Source organism: Pipistrellus hanaki, assembly GCF_964339955.1.
Source record: "Pipistrellus hanaki genome assembly, chromosome: 19".
Taxonomy (NCBI): domain Eukaryota; kingdom Metazoa; phylum Chordata; class Mammalia; order Chiroptera; family Vespertilionidae; genus Pipistrellus; species Pipistrellus hanaki.
In genome coordinates, this window is record NC_140521.1 from 9,966,113 (window position 1) to 9,981,895 (window position 15,783).

Sequence of the window (15,783 nt, forward strand, 5' to 3'; positions counted from 1 at the left end):
CTGCTCCGATGGCCGCCTGGCCCTCTCCCGCCCTGCTCCCCCCAGCCCTGCCCACACAGCACTGTCACCGGCCGGCCGAGGTCCCCACCGTGGGTCCCCGGTCACACCCGCCCTTCCCCTCCAGGCCTAGGAGGAATGGGGGCAGCCCCGGGCTCCAGGGACAGTGTCCTGGGGGCTCGGCCGCGGGCCCTGTCCAGCCTACCGTGGGGCAGTCAGCAGGGCCTGGTGCCGCTCAGACAGACGGAGGAATCTGAGCTCTGAAAACCACAGCTCGGAGCTCGCCTATTTGTTTGCTTTTGGGAAATTCCAACCTGGTTCAGCAGAGCCTCGGAGAAGGGAAGGGATTTGTCTGGCTGGAGCGGGGTGGGGTCCACAGCTGAGTGTGGGACCTGGGCTGGGCGGGGGAGTCGGGCAGAGCATGCGTGCCTGCCTGGGCTTCCTGGGGGCACACAGCCAGGACCCCTCCTCTCTCCACCCCAGGCCAGGCCTGGAGGCCACAGAGGAGCACAGAGCAACAGCTGCCCACCCTTCGTCCTGGGGGGCCGGCTAGATGAGGGGGTGGCCCGAGGAGGCGTGGGCAGCAGCCATGGTAACACCAGCTAAGAAGCCATATTCAGAAGCCAGCAGCTCTGAATCCACGCTGCAGGGCCTCTAGCATTCTCCCCATTTCTTAGACAAAAATCACTGAGTCTTGGAGAGGCCCAGCTTGTGTCCTCGGACACAGAGCATGGCAGGGTGAAGCTTGCGCCTGGCCCCGGCTCCTGATGTCTGGGCCACACGACCAGCTCTGGTTCTGCCCTGCTCTGAAGGGCCAGCGGGACAAGGAGACCTGCCAGGAAGAGTCACATTCTCCTCTGAAAGGCTGTCCCACCTTCTTCCCAGCCGCTCCTTCCCCAGGAAAGCAGGAGCCCGGGCTGGGCTGGGAGACCTGCTGGGGATGGAAGTCCCTCAGGAAGGTCTTGCTGCCTCCACTGGTCTCCACAGGCCTCCGTCTCCCATCTGTCCTTGGGGTCCTGGCCCCCCATTCTGGAACGCTGCTCATCAGGCCATCCTGTGCCATGACAGAGCATCCCCTCTAGTGGGACGATGTCCCTCAGGCAGGACCGTGTCCCTGCCTCCTGCCTGCAGCCCAGATCGGCAGGCTGAGGGGCACTGCAAGGTGAGTCTGCGGAGGGCAGTGGGCACAGAGACTCTGGGTGCCAGGCCACATCCCCTGGGTGTGGTCTTGGAAGCGGAGTGGATGACAAAGGGCACAGCCACAGAGCCAACCCTCTACTGCCCTGGGGCCAGATTCCCGCCCAGTTTCTCCAAATAGTCACACGAGGCTGTCACAGTGAATAGCGAACAGAAATTCCAAGGCAGATATATTCTGTTATCTTACACGCACTGTCTTTAAGGGGAGACGCAATCGAACCAATGATTGCAGGAGAACCCCCTCTCTAGGACCTGCTAACAAAGGCGCCGATGTCGCCGAAACCGGTTTGGCTCAGTGGATAGAGCGTCTGTCTGCGGACTGAGGGGTCCCAGGTTCGATTCTGGTCAAGGGCATGTACATTGGTTGCGGGCACATCCCCAGTGGGGGGCATGCAGGAGGCAGCTGATAGATGTTTCTCTCTCATCCATGTTTCTAACTATCCCTCTCTCTTCCTCTCTGTAAAAAAAAAAAATCAATAATATTGTCTGGTCCAGCCAGACAAATCCCTCCAAATTATATATATATAATTTTTTTTTAAAGGTGCTGATGTCACTGGCTCAGCAGTCATTCTCCATTCCCCTGGGCCCGACCCCAGATTCTCACTTCTCAGAGCTTCCCAGGGCTCCTCTTCCCTGCCCAGCCCGATCCAGGCTGGGCCTGGGCAGGGAGTGACCTCCCAGTGACTCCACCCATTAGGGACTCTTCCTGGACCCAGTGTCGAGGGCCTCGTCCTGGCCCTCAGACCTTCTTCCCCCTTGGGGCAACATCGGAGTGTGTCACCTTCAGGAGTGGAGTGAGACATGTTATTCTTCCTTCCTCATACGGTTCCATCGGCTCCACGTGGACCTCGTCCAGGTCAAGTAAACATCAGACCACGTGAGTTACTGAAGTGAGTGTCCCCGGCACTGAAGATCTACCGGCACACGCGTGCACGTCCATGTCAATGTTCCGCACGGACAATATGTGCCACCTGGCCCACGTTGGTGTCTGTCTGTGAACAGTGTGTGTGTGTGTGTGTGTGTGTGTGTGCTCATGATCACATGTGTGTGAAGTGTGCTCACATGCATGTGTATAAACACTCAGCTGCGGATGTGTCCATGTATGTATGTATGGCGTGTGCATACCCAGCACACATGACGCCCGCCCTCACGGGCATGTGTGCAGTGCTGGGGGTTCCATGTGGGTGTGTGATGGGTGGATGTTGGTGCCCAGCCAGGTTCCCCCGCTGGCCAGAGGGACCTGCAGAGAGCGCCTGCAGGTGCGCCTTTTCTGGCCGCCTCCTCTCACCTAACACACCCAGGAGCTTTGGGGTCCGTCCCTTTCCCTGGAAAGTGTGGGTCCCACTTGCCTTGGCCACAGAGATCAGGGTTTCCTCAGCCCCCCCTGTAGGCAGCCTAAATCTAGGTCACCTGGTCTCTGAGCCCCACCTCTGCCTGGGGGCAGCTGGGGTAGATGGACAGACATATGGACAGCCGGCTCCTCATGTGGCTGGGTCCTCCCGCTAAATCAACAGGCCCAGCGATCAGAGAGGGGCCCAGGGCCGGCCGTGCACCAGCCTGTCTGTCTGTCTGTTTGTTTGTTCTGGAGCTGTGGGAACTTTCAGCCTGCAGGGGGCTCTGGTGCCCAGCAGGGGGGGCAGGCGGGGGTGCTCTTCCCCAGGCCTAGCTGACATCCCCATCCTGCCTGGCCATCCCTCTCATCATCTCCGCCCCCATCTGTCTTCCTGGGCACTGGGCCCAGAAGACAGCACCCACATAAGGGGGGAGGAGGGGAGCACAGGACCCAGGAGACAGCACCCAGCACCCACAGCGGGGGAGGTGGCAGAGAGGAGACTTCCACCCAGCTGTGCACGGCTGTCCGAACGCGGGTCTGTCCCCTCCCAGCTCCGAGGGGACCGGCGTCACTGGGGTGTGAGCCTCTCTCTCTGCCCTGCCTTCTCCCACGCCTGTCACTCCCACTCACTGTCTCAGTTTTCCTCTTTGTTCCTCCTTCTGCCATCAGTCCCCCCGGGGTCCAGGCACCAGCACTCTGAGAGGTCCCTGTCCCGGGACCAGAGGCAGGTGGCGCTGGGGTCTGAGATGATGCTTTGGGAGAAGTGGGGGGGTTGGGAGGGGGGAGATCCAGCTCCTCCCTGGCCCTCGCTCAGCTCACTCCCACCCCACCCCCTCCACGCCGCCAGAGTGCACTCACCAGGCTGTTTCTAACTCCTGAGTCTTTTCGAGAATTCCTCTGGGCTTGTCTGCCCAGCCTCACTGGGGAATCTGCGCTGTGCCCCTACCCAAGGTTTGTGAGGGCCCAGCACCCAGGAGGACGCCTGGGGGGGGGGCTGGCAGGGACTGCGGCTTCAGTAGGGGGGCACCCGAGGGAAGGGCCAGGGGACAGTCAGGGGCAGCGGAGCCACTGCTCTCCCCGAGGGGCGGGGGAGAGAGGGTTGCCTCCTTCACCTCTGAGGGGCAGTGTCCCAAGAGCCCAGGACCTGTGCCAGGGAGGGTGTGTGAGCAGGAAAACTGCCTCTGCCCCAGGCCCCCAGGGCGGCCCCAGCCCTGGCCACAGGGCAAGCTCCGCAGGCCTCCACTGCTGACCGGGCACCCACCGTGTCCGCGCGGCCGTGCTTCGGAGGTGCCCGCTGGGCGCTGGAGGAAGCTCCCACTCCGATTCTGGCTTAGATTTTAGATTCTGGCTTAGACGCAGCCCTGGCACTAGCCGCGCCCGCTCCTCCCCCCAAGCGCAGAGCCCCAGGGGTCTTCTGAGACCTGGACGAAGCAAAGGGAGGTCTCAGCACAGTGGCTGGAGGATAAGGGGGCACGCGGTCCCTACCCGCCCATCACGCCCATCAGGGCGACCCAGAAAGCCGCGATCACGCGCAGGCATCGCGGGCCAAGCACCGCCGGTGAATGGAGGGACAGCAGGGCCCGGCACTCCCAATCCGAGCGGTGGGGACAGAGCCGGGAAGGGAGGACGAAGGCGCCGAGCCCGGCTCCAGCGAAGGCGGCTCCTCTCCTGCCCCTGCCGCTGCCCCCGCTGAGACCCGGGCCCCCAGAGGCCCAGGGAGGGCTGCGGGCCGGGAGGAGCCCCTGACTCGGTTCAAGCTGCTCCTGGCGCGGGGCCTCCCCGGGGGAGACCCCCGAGGCCGAGTCCGGGCAGGCGCTGGACGCAGTCCCCGGCTAATCAATTCTGCAACGAATGAATGGGGTCCAGGAAAGCCCAGCCCCCCTCTGTCTGAGCCGGGGGTGACGCAACCCGGGTCTCCTCCGCTCCATTCTCTGATTCCTAAGGGAGGAGAGGAGGGGGGTCCCAGGGCACCACGGACTCACATCCCGTGGGCCGCCTGCACGCATCCCTCTGCGCTGCTTTTGCCCGGGAGGGCCCGGCACCCATGGGGAGCCCGGGGGCGCACGGGGGGGGGGTGCACCTTGTCTGGGGAGCACTCCGGGGCAAGGCGCAGGGGCTCGGCGCCCGCTGGAGGCGCGTGGGGGCGCGCAGGTCCCCCCCGAGGTCGGGAACAAAGAGGCCGGAGCGGATTCCGAGCGCGGAACGCGGCGGCGCGGTGGACGGACGTGCGCTCACAACGGACCGAGAGCGCGGAGCGGGGGTCCCCGCGGAAAGAGTGTGGGGGTGCCCGGCTTGGTGCGCTCCGAGGGGGCGGGGCTGGGCGGCGACGAGCCAGCCAAGCACAAGCCTCCCCAGGGCCGCCCCCCGCGCGCCGGGGAGAAAACACCCGAAATCCGGCTGGACGCGGGGCTCGCTTTAGTCGAAACTCTCCGAGGTTGCGGGGGAAGGCGGCGCAGAGTGAGCCGAGGCGCAAGGCTCCCGGGGGCAGTGCCGGGGGACCCCACGTGGGACCGTGCGCCGGGAGAAGCCAAGGAGGCGCCGCGGCCGCAGCGCCCTGCGCGCCCCCGCCGCCGCCCGCCCTCCGCCAGGCGGCCGCCCCCACTCTGTCCTCCCGGCAGCCGGCCCGAGCCCCAGCCTCGGCGTTGCGGCCTGTGAAATGGTCTCATAGCACCTACCTCGCGGCCAACCAGCCCGCCGGCCGGCCCGGCGCGGCGCGATGCGGGTCTGGTCCTTCCTCTTCGTCCCAGGCGGAGGGCCGCGCCGCCAGGTCCAGGCCGCAGCCGCGCGCCGCCCGGGACCCCGGCCTCGGTTTGCCCCCCGGGTCCGCCGGCCGGGCCTCCTGCCCCGGCGGCGTCATGGAGGCGCGGCCGGCAGGGGGAGCGAGGCGGCCGGATGCCGCGGCCCGTCCAGGTGAGGGAGGGAGCCTTCCCGCGGGCGGCGGCGCGGGGGCCGCGGTGCGCGGGGGACAGGGTGCGCAGGGGACGGGGTGTGCGGGGCGCCGGGCCGCCCGCGGGCGCGTCCCCTCCGGGCGCACTGCGGCCCGCACCGGGGAGGGTGGGCGGCGCGGCCGGCCGGGAGCCGGGGCGGGTTGCGGGGCGGGGGAGCGTGGCGGAGCGGGAGGGCGGTGCGGCCGGGGAGGGACCGACGGGAGGCCGGAGGAGCGCAGCCCGGTGGGCGGTGGAGGCAGCTGGAGGCTCGGGCGGGCGGCCTGGCGCCCCCGGCCTCTCTGGGCTCCAGGAGGGCCCGCGCGTGGGGCAGCGGGGTGCGCGGTTATGCAGTCGCTCCGGGTCAGAACCGGCAGCAGCATGGAGCGAATCGCTCAGCAAACCCGAGCAGCCCGGGTGGGGCCCCACACACCTACCCAGCGCCCTGTCGCCCTGTCGCCCAGTCGTGGACCACGAAGAAGTTTCTCCTCGGCTCTGAAGCTTTGGACAAAACAGCCGGCCCCTGGCGGGCCCCCGTTTGCGCAGGAAGGGGTTAATGAGGGCTGGGAGGACCCCCGCTCCACTCCCCACCTCTGCCCTGGAGGGTCAGGGACCACAGGATGGCGCCCGAGGAGGCTGACCCGGAGTCCCCAGGAAGACCCGGGGTTTTTCACTTTCACTTCTCGGTGTTGGTGTCACCCTGGGACTCAGGTATTCGCCCTGGACATACAGGGAAGGCTCCCCAGGTTCGGAGGAGAACGCCATCACTGGCACCCCGAGTGCTGGGACAACGTGCTTCCCGGACAACGCACAGCCCACCCCACGGAGCCCCCACAGCGGGACCCACACATCAACGGTGGGTGGGTATAGCTACACACCAGCAAAAGGTCCCCCCTGGTGACACGGTGACAGGGCCCTGCACAGCTCTGGATGTGAACCGCCAGCACCCCGCACAGCTCCTGCAATACTCCTCGACCTGCCCCACTGTGTCCCCTCTCCGCCAGGCTCTCCCCTCCGCTCACCAAGGGGGTCAGGGGAGCCTGGCTGGTCCCACATCACACTCCTCCTTGGACCTGGCCCTAGGTCCCACAGGTCGCTGTCACTGTCACCGTCCCTGCTGACAGCTTCCGGTCCCTTCCACAGCCCAGAAAGCCTGGGGGTGGGCCGGGGGAGGGGGAGGTGTGAGGGGCTCGCTGTGCATGAGGTCACCCCAGTCACACAGCACAACCCACATGCTCACCCACCGGCCTCACACCCTTTCCTGGACCTCAGGCCCCAAAGTCAGCACTTCCCACTGGGGCCTAACCCCTGGTCCCCGGTTTTCCTGGGCCGTCCCTGCTTCCCAGCCAGCAACAACCCCTGCAGCCTCAGGTCCGAGGCCCTGGGATTGTAAAAGCCCCGAGAGAGACTGCCTTGCCTGCCCCCTACCCCCTCCAGACAAGCACAGGCAAATGATGTGGTTGCAGGCGGAGGAGAGGCCTTGGGAAGGAGGCCCTGACTGCTGGAGCCTTCGTGCGGGACCGAGAGGCTCCTGGGAGGCACGGAGGGAGACACCGGACTGGGAGGCCATGGGTGCCTGCTAGGGTCAGAGGAGGCCCCGGAAGCAGTGGGTAGGAGAAGGCACAAGCTAAGCCCGGCCTTTTCATCCCAGATGCCTGTGCCTAAGGCCTGGAGGCCTCAGGCAGGCCCTGCCTCACTGTGCTGGGCCTAACTACCCCCGCGGGCAGGCTGACTGCGGAGCGGGATGCAGCGAGGGGCAGCAGCACACCGCCGCACCGGGAGGCCTGAGCTCCCTACGTGTCCTCGGCTCCCTCGGCGGTCCAGGCTCCGCCCCCGGCCCTCCCTGCGCCTGGCCGGTGCGCGGGGAGGTCAGAGGAGCGGGCACTGCCCACCCTCCGGATGTATAAGCGTCCCGGCCAGAGGCGGGCGGTGTACGCGGGTTGCGCGTGACGCCGGGACTCCCGGGCTGGGCTGCCGCAGCCTGGGCGGTGTCCCTCTGCTTGGGGTCCCCGGCCACAGCAGTGAGCCAATCGAAGGGGGCCCGGGGCATTCGCTGGCCGGGGTACTGTCCTGCTTCGCAGAGGCCGTGCTGGAGCCTGAACTGCCCTCTCCTCACCCAGGTGCAGGGGCAGCCAGGGAGGAGGAGGAGGCAGGAGGGGCTGAGGGCAGGGGTAGGGGCTGGGCTGGGCCCAGGCGGCCCCTGGTGTTTCCTCCGTGCTCCACTGCCTCAGGCTGGGGCTGAGTGCTCCCGGTATAACCGCCTTCCCCCGGGGGCTGTGGAGGCTGACGGACAGAACCCTGGCCTCCGTGGGAGCAGCGGGATGTCCCAGGGGCCCTGGCCATGGAGGTCCCCGGGAGCAGAGGCCAGGGGCGAGGAACTTGAAAAGCAGAAGGGCCCCATGCTCTCCGGGCGCCCCGCCCGGCCGGGCCCCTCGGCTGCCACTGGTCGGGAGTGGGGGGCCGTGACGCCATAATCCCCTGGGTCTGGGCTAAGGGCTGTGAGTGGCACCGCAGGCTCCCGCCCCCGGTTCCCGTGGGCTGGGCCGGCCTCGGGGCGGCTGGGTGCACGCAGTCGGAGGCGGCGCCGGCCAGGCCGCCGGGCGCCTATGGACGCGCGCAGCCCGCTGTCTCCCCGGGCCAGCGCGTTCAGCATCGCCTCTCTGGTTGCAGCAGAGGCCTCGGAGCGCACCGCTCGCCTGGGCCCCGGGGCCTCCCACCGGGCGGCGAAGCTTCACCGGCTGCTGGGATCCCCGGCCGGGATGCACTTCAGCACTGTCACCAGGGACATGGAAGGTGAGCCTTCCGCCCGCCCTCCAGATCCTCTGCCGCCGCTGCCCCAGAGAGGGTTGGCAGGGCCGGGGCACCGAGTGGGTGTGAGGGGAGCTCTGGCAGGGTGGGCTCCAGGCTTCTAGCTTCAGCTCTGGGGCAGAGAAAGGGCGGGCATCCTGCCCATGGCTTGTGCACCCTCCAGCCTGGGACCCAGCTCCAGGGACCTGCACAAAGCTAGACACAGGCCCAGCAGAGGTGAGTGGAGGCGGGGAAGGACAGGAGAGGAGGACCAGAGAAGGGGGCAGAGGGAGAAGCCCTCGGCCGGGGGGGAGGTGGGATGAAAGCGCAAGGAACGAGGGAAAAGGGAGAAAGAGAGGCAGCCAGGAGAGGAAGAAATTGAGGGAGGGAAAAAAGAGAGAAAACACAGAAAACCCGAAAGGAGGGTAGGGAAAAAGAGAAAGGAGAAAAAGAAATAGAGGGCAAGAACAAAAAGAAGCAAGGGAAAGAAATTTTCAGAAAGTCATTTTAAAAAGAAAAAGAAAAACTTGTCTTCATTTTGTTTAAAAAAGAGGGGAAAAGACAATGAGTAACAAAGAAGGATATACAGAAACCAGAGGGGAAAGGCAGACGGAAAAAGAGAAAGAGGGATGAAAAATAAAGCGGAAAGAAAAAGACATAACAGGAAAACGAGGAAGAGGCAGAAAAGCCAACAGAAATAGAAACGAAAGAGATAGTGGGAGAAGGGAAGACGGCTAGGAGGGAAATTCTAAATGATCAAGACAAAGGTAAAAAATAAAATAAATAAATACACTGGAAAGAGAGCCTGGACAGACCGAGAAGGGAGAAGTGCAACGCGGGAGGGCGGCAGAGCGAGGGGCGGCGGGCGGGCGGGCGGCCGGCGCTCTGGGGAGCCGGTCCGGGCGGTCGGGGGGCCCGGGCCGAGCAGCCGCGGCGGGCGGGCGGGCGGGCTGGGGGCCGGGGAGGGGGAAGGGGCGGAGGAGGGGCGCGGGGAGGGGAGGAGGGAGGGGAAGGAGGCATTGTCTCGGCGGGGGTGGGGTGGGGAGCGCGGGGCGGGGCGGGGCGGGGCGCCTCTTCGGGGCCGGCCCGCGGTGTGGGGCGGCGCGGCCCCGGGCGCGGCGCGGCGCCCGCCACTCGGCCCGGGGCGCGGGGGAGCGCTCACCTCGGCGGCGGCGGCGGGGTTGGCGGCCCGCGGGCCATGATCTCCGCCGTGTCCAGCCCGTGGCTCACGCAGCTCTCGCACTTCTGCGACGTTGCAGCCTTCACGGCCAGCAGCCTGAGCAGCCTGGGGGCCGCCGGGGGCTTCCCGGGCGCCGCGTCGCCGGGCGCGGACCCCTACGGCCCGCGCGAGCCGCCGCCGCCGCCGCCGCGCTACGACCCGTGCGCCGCCGCCGCCGCCCCGGGCGCCCCGGGCCCGCCGCCGCCGCCGCCGCCGCACGCCTACCCGTTCGCGCCGGCCGCCGGGGCCGCCAGCAGCGCCGCCGCCGAGCCCGAGGGCCCCGGGGCCAGCTGCGCGGCCGCCGCCAAGGCGCCGGTGAAGAAGAACGCCAAGGTGGCCAGCGTGAGCGTGCAGCTCGAGATGAAGGCTCTGTGGGACGAGTTCAACCAGCTGGGCACCGAGATGATCGTCACCAAGGCCGGCAGGTCAGGGCGCCCTTCTCCCCGCCGCGACCCTCCCCACGTGGCGCCGGGCTCGGGGGCAGCGGGGCTTTGGCCCGATCCACGCGAGCGAGACCGAGACCGGGAAGCGGGGTGGGGGGCGCGGCCTGGCCACCTGCGGGCCCCTCTGCTCGCGGGGCCAGCTCCCCGCTCCCGGGGACCCGGCTCTAGCGACGGCCGCCCGGCGCGCCAGGCCGGGCCGGAGGGGACTGCTCGGTTGGCCGGTAAGTCGGATAGAAACCCTGCGGACCGGCCGCCCCGACCAGCAGCAGCCCCAGAACCGGACCGGCTCTGAGCACACACTGAGCCTGGGGCGGAAGGCAGCTGCCGGTGAGGGGCCTTGCCACCAGCCGGCTCCAGCCCCGGCTCCCTCCCGGTGGTGGATCCCCCCTCCAAGGAAACTCGGTCTTTGGTTCTTTAGTTCGGTCTATCCCGGCGAAAGAGCAGCAGCTGGGCAATTGTCGGGAACGTTTTAGGGGGGAATTAGGGCTCTTAAAACAGCGTGTCCTGTTCTGTGGAGCTTTGCTACCCAGTTGTCTTAGGCCTGAATTCCGGGTGATTGTGGGGCCTGGCTCTGCCGCCGGGGCCGCGTCCTCCAATCGGCCTGTATTTGCTGTAAGGGCCCCGAGAGAAGAAGGGGAACAAGTTTTTCGATGCAACGGATTTGACCAACAGACAAAGGCGAGTGCCGGGCTGTGTCTAATGTACACACAGAGACACCGGCTCCGAGTCCGCCCGGCCAAAGGGAGCTCAGGGCCTGTTTGCAGAGCCTTCTGGTGGTTTCTGTTTCCTCGCTGAGGCCGTCCTCCCTGGGCAGCCTGGGGCCCACGCTCAGCTCCAGCTCAGCGGGTCTGCTCCAGGCTGTCCGTGCTGTCCTGGGCACCCCCCCCCCCCAGGACTGTGCCCCAGCCTCTGATCCAGGCCAGCCCAGCCCAGCAAGGGTCTTGACACCCGCTAGGCTTCACCCCAGGAGTCAGCATGCACCCTCCAGCCTGCAGAGGTTGTGGTGGTGGTGGTGGTGATGGTGGCAGGCCAGTCCAGGAGGGCCAGCTCAGCGTCATCTGTTTTCTGCCCACTGCCTGCAGGGAGTGAGGGGAAGCCGTAGGAAGGGCAGGGGGCTATGCCTAGCGCTGTGCTTCAGGGCCCCACGGTGGGCAGGGCGGCCCATCCTGGAGTGGCACAGTGCCCTCTCACGAGCCTGATCTGGTCATCAAGTTGGAGCCCCGGGGGAGGGAGAGTTAGAGACCCTGAGGGCACAAGCCAGGTCTGCCCGAGTAGCTGTGCCTTAGGGTTACAGTGGCAGTCGGGGGAGCGGGAACTTGTAGGTAGGGAGACTCCAGCCCTGGGCGGGCAGGAGGCAGGGCCTGAGGGATGGGTCACAGCAGAGGCTGCGAGCTCCAGGGCCTAGGCCTTGCTGCGGGATCCGGGAACAGCCTCGGCCCAGGCGGGCAAAAGGGCAACCAGGACTCCTTGGAATCTCACAGAAAAAAATACCCCGGTTTCACTTTGTCTGAGCCGGGAGCTTAGACTGAGCTGGGGTGGCTCGGTGGAGGGCCGGGGCTGGATCATGTGGCTGGGGTGTTGCTGGCGGAGGCTAGCTCGGCGATTGCTAGGCTGGGTCCGCTCAGGCGAGGGTGACAGAAGCGACTGGCCAGGACCAGGGTGTGGAGGTTCAGCCCCAGGGTTGAGCTGGCCGTTTTCATGCTTTAAAAACGGGGGCACATCTTACCCTCGCTGGGCAGGGGCCTGGCCGGGCTAGAGCCGCTGAGCGAGCGAGCAAGGGGAGCTGAGATGGAGGGACCGGCCCCCACAGCACACTCCGCAGTCACCGAGGCAGCCCTTCCCTGGCTGGTCAGGGTGGAGCGACCCTGTCCCTCTCAGCCTAAGGTGACCTGCCTCCCGCCGTCCTGTCCCCAGGCGCATGTTCCCCACCTTCCAAGTGAAGCTGTTCGGCATGGACCCCATGGCCGACTACATGCTCCTCATGGACTTTGTGCCCGTGGATGACAAGCGCTACCGGTGAGCGCCCAGCGGGACCCGGGAGGGAGGGTGCCCTGGGCAGCCACGGCTCCCCGCCTGGCAATGCCTTGGGCACAGCCCACGACGATATTGGCAATGGGGTGGCCAGAGGCATCTGTGCCAGCTTCCCCACCAGCTTTTGTGTCCCGTTCCCTTCCCACTCTGGGGGACCCCAGACTCTCCAACATCCCGCCCCCCAGAAGGCTCTCCAGAACCCCACTTAGGAGGTCACCCAGGCTGGTCACCTCCCCACCAGCCTCAGGCCCACCGCAGCCAGCGCCCATGCAGGGGAGACCCCAGCACACAGCCCCCCTTCGTCCTGTCTCCTCCCAGGAGGTGCACACCTTGTCCCCTTCCCCCACCCCCAGGGGATGCTGCCCCCCCACACACACACACAAGCAGGGCAGGAAAGGAGGGGTGACGGGGAGAGATTATGCAGGGCGGGCCTTAGCCGCCCGGACAATTAACAGCAATTAATAAAGAGAACGCGGTTTGCCCCGTGCCCCAGGCAGCCTACGTGGCCAGACCCAGGCGCCCGCCGAGCAGGCGACACGGAAGGCCAGCAGCAGGGGAGGCCAGAGCAGGCAGACCCGTGTGCAGCGAAATGTCGCACCGGGCGCTCAGCCTCCCTCCGCCCCCCTCCTCTCCCCCCTCCTCGGCGCGGATTCCCGCTGTCCTGTGTGTTGGGACTGGAGGGAGTTTTCTGTTTTCTCTGCGAGTCCCCTCGGAGAAGCTTTCCCAGCCTGCGTGCGGCAGCCAGAGCTCCCCGACGGGGGAAACTCATCAGAGGCGCTTCCGGGGTTCCCCCAGCTCGGCCCCCCACAGGCCATGACCCTGCTCTGGTGCTGTCCCAGGTACGCCTTCCACAGCTCCTCCTGGCTGGTGGCCGGGAAGGCAGACCCCGCCACGCCCGGCCGAGTGCACTACCACCCGGACTCGCCCGCCAAGGGCGCCCAGTGGATGAAGCAGATCGTGTCCTTCGACAAGCTCAAGCTGACCAACAACCTGCTGGACGACAACGGCCACGTGAGCGACCCCCTGCCCCCGGCCGGCCCCCACGGGGGGGGGCCCACCCCTGCAGGCCCTCCCTCCGCGGGCCCTCCCTCCGCGGGCCCTGCATGCAGAGGGCAGAGCTTGGGCAGCCTGGGGTGTGGGTGAGGGACAGGCTGCAGAGGGCAGCCCCTCTGGGCAGGGGCCCCCAGGATCTGGGGGACCTCAGGCCTGGGAGAGGGGGCCCCATCTTTTGTTGGAGATTTTTAACCGGAAAAGAGGGTGCCGGCTGGCCGTGGGGGTCGGTGCAGGCAGCTTTTTGGAGTCCAGGCTGGCGATGAGTTAAGGAAAGAGAATCTAAGCCTCGATCTTTTGCCGCTCGGAGGAGCATTTTTTTTTCCTTGTGGCCCCACCCCGTTGGTCACAGTGTCCCCCTGGATCCCCCCCAGGCCAGGCCTCGTGTGGGGAGGTAAGGGTTTTGCCCAAGTTCTCCGTTCGCTGCCTGTGAAGATCTCGGCCGATTCCCTAGCTCCGGCCTCGCCACCTTGTCTTCCAGATTATTCTCAACTCCATGCACAGATACCAGCCCCGCTTCCACGTGGTGTACGTGGACCCGCGCAAGGACAGCGAGAAGTACGCCGAGGAGAACTTCAAGACCTTCGTGTTCGAGGAGACGCGCTTCACGGCAGTCACCGCCTACCAGAACCACAGGGTGAGTGCGGCCTGCGGGGACGGGGTGAGGTTTGTCAGCCCCTGCCCGGGATCAGGACCAGAAGGTTTGGACCTGCAAATTATGGGGGTGGGGGCCGTGGAACGAAACCAGCCCGCAGCCCCACCCCCAAGGGCCTCCCGCCGCTCCCTCCCCTCTGCCGCAGGACGCCCCGGCCTCCTATCAGGTTGACCTTTCAAGCAGCAACTGTCAATGTGGCCTGAAAGTTTGTTTTCCAAACCATTCCGGAAACTCCCCATCAGGGGCCAGATCTGAGGTTTACCCAGATTCCTAGGGCGCCCCTCCGCTCTGCTCTTCTCCCCTGCGGGGAGGGGGTGGAGGGGACCGCATTCCCATCTCAGCCAGGGTGTAGGGGTCTCCATCCCAACCGCTTGGGGTCCCCCAGAGGCAAAGGGGCTCCTTCCCGAGAAGGGAGGCTCGCTCCGCAGACACACATCCCGCCGCAGGAGAGGCACAGCCTCCGTGGGGGAGGGGCGGCCGCGGGCCGCTCAGTCCGGAGGGGCGGGGAGAGGAGCCCTCTCGGGAGCAGCCCCCCTCCATGCTCCCCAGCACTCCCCAAGTCCCCGCGGGGTCCCCCGGCCCCCTGCACGCAGGGCTCCTCCAGCGCGTGCTCAGTGCGCGCCCTCGGTCCCCGCAGATCACGCAGCTCAAGATCGCCAGCAACCCCTTCGCCAAAGGCTTCCGAGACTGCGACCCTGAAGACTGGTGAGTGTCCCCGAGGAGCCAGCGAGCGCCCCGGGCGCCGCCGCGCCGGCAACGGGGCATCCTACCCCCGACCCACCGCCCGCCTCCCTCCGTCCCTCCCCGCAGGCCCCGCAACCACCGGCCCGGCGCGCTGCCGCTCATGACCGCCTTCGCGCGCTCGCGGAACCCGGTGGCCTCCCCCGGGCAGCCCAACGGCGCGGACAAAGGTAGGGCCGGGGTCGTGGGATCCGGGCCGCGGCCCCGCGCGCGCTCCGCCCCCGGGAGGCGGCTGCGCCCGGCCCTGCCCGCGCCTCCGGGGCGCTCGCGGCCTCCCCGCCGCTTGCACAACGGCCGCGGCGGCGGCGGCGGCGGGCAAGCGCGCACTCGCCCGCCCGGCCCGACGGCGGAGCCTCGCCCGGCCGCCCGCGGAGGGGCGCGGGCTCCCGGGGAGGGCCGGGGTCTCGGGCTGGTTCGGAGAGAAGTCGGGGTGACGGGGGGGGGGGAGGGGTGGCCTAGCGCCTCCTCCTGCCGGCGGGTCCCCTCTGCGCTCCGGCCCCTCACGCTCACCCGCCGGCTCTCCTCGCAGACGCGGCCGAAGCCCGGCGGGAGTTCGAGCGCGAGGCGGGCGGGCCGGCCGTGCTCGGGGACCCGGCGCCCCCGCCGCCGCCGCTGCTGGCGCGCGTGCTGAGCCCCGCGCTGCCCGGGGCCGGCGGCGCCGGGGGCCTCGTCCCGCTGCCCGGCGCGCCCGGAGGCCGGCCCAGCCCCCCGCACCCCGAGCTGCGCCTGGAGGCGCCCGGCGCGTCCGAGCCGCTGCACCACCACCCCTACAAGTACCCGGCCGCCGCCGCCGCCTACGACCACTACCTCGGGGCCAAGAGCCGGCCGGCGCCCTACCCGCTGCCCGGCCTGCGCGGCCACGGCTACCACGCGCACCCGCACCCGCACCACCACGCGGTGAGCCCCGCGGCCGCAGCCGCCGCCGCCGCCGCTGCAGCCGCCGCCGCCGCCAACATGTACTCGGCCGCCGGGGCCGCGCCGCCGGGCTCCTACGACTACTGCCCCCGGTAACGCGGCCGGCCGGGAGCGCGCCCCGGCCCCGGGCCTCCGCGGGGCCCCCTCTCCAGCCTCGCAGCCCCGGGGCCCTCCGCCCCCCGCCCCGGCGCTGTCGGAAGAAGACCTGGCTCCCCGGCCCCGGCGCCCCCGCGGCCCCCCGCTCCCCGCCTCCGCCTCCCCAGCCCGGGGGCCGCGGGGCGCCGCCAGTGCCAAAGCGCCGGCCGCGGAAGGAAGTGGTATTTATTGTTCTCCGCCCGGCCCGGCGCCCCGGCCCGGCCCGCCGCTGCCGCGTAGACACGGCCCGGGAGCCCCGTCCGTCTGTGGGCGGTGTAGATACGTGTAGATATGTGTAGATACTGTAGATATCGCGCCTTCAGCGACTTGATGATAAACGGTTTCGCCTCTTTTGG

General features: G+C 67.9%; 1 protein-coding gene across 2 annotated transcripts; it reads left to right on the forward strand.

Moving 5' to 3' along the window:
- Positions 1-7,336: 7,336 nt before the first annotated feature.
- Positions 7,337-15,783, forward strand: TBX1 (T-box transcription factor 1). Of its 2 annotated transcripts, XM_084867622.1 has the most exons (9): positions 7,337-7,571; positions 8,122-8,244; positions 9,498-9,882; positions 11,815-11,916; positions 12,771-12,942; positions 13,463-13,618; positions 14,274-14,341; positions 14,447-14,547; positions 14,907-15,783. In XM_084867622.1, the coding sequence occupies exons 2-9, from the start codon at positions 8,211-8,213 to the stop codon at positions 15,386-15,388; spliced, it is 1,500 nt and encodes a 499-aa protein (XP_084723748.1). In that variant the 5' UTR covers positions 7,337-7,571; positions 8,122-8,210; the 3' UTR covers positions 15,389-15,783. The 2 variants fall into 2 exon arrangements, with proteins under 2 accessions (XP_084723748.1, XP_084723749.1); XM_084867623.1 differs by lacking the exon at positions 7,337-7,571 and having other exon boundaries at positions 7,598-8,244.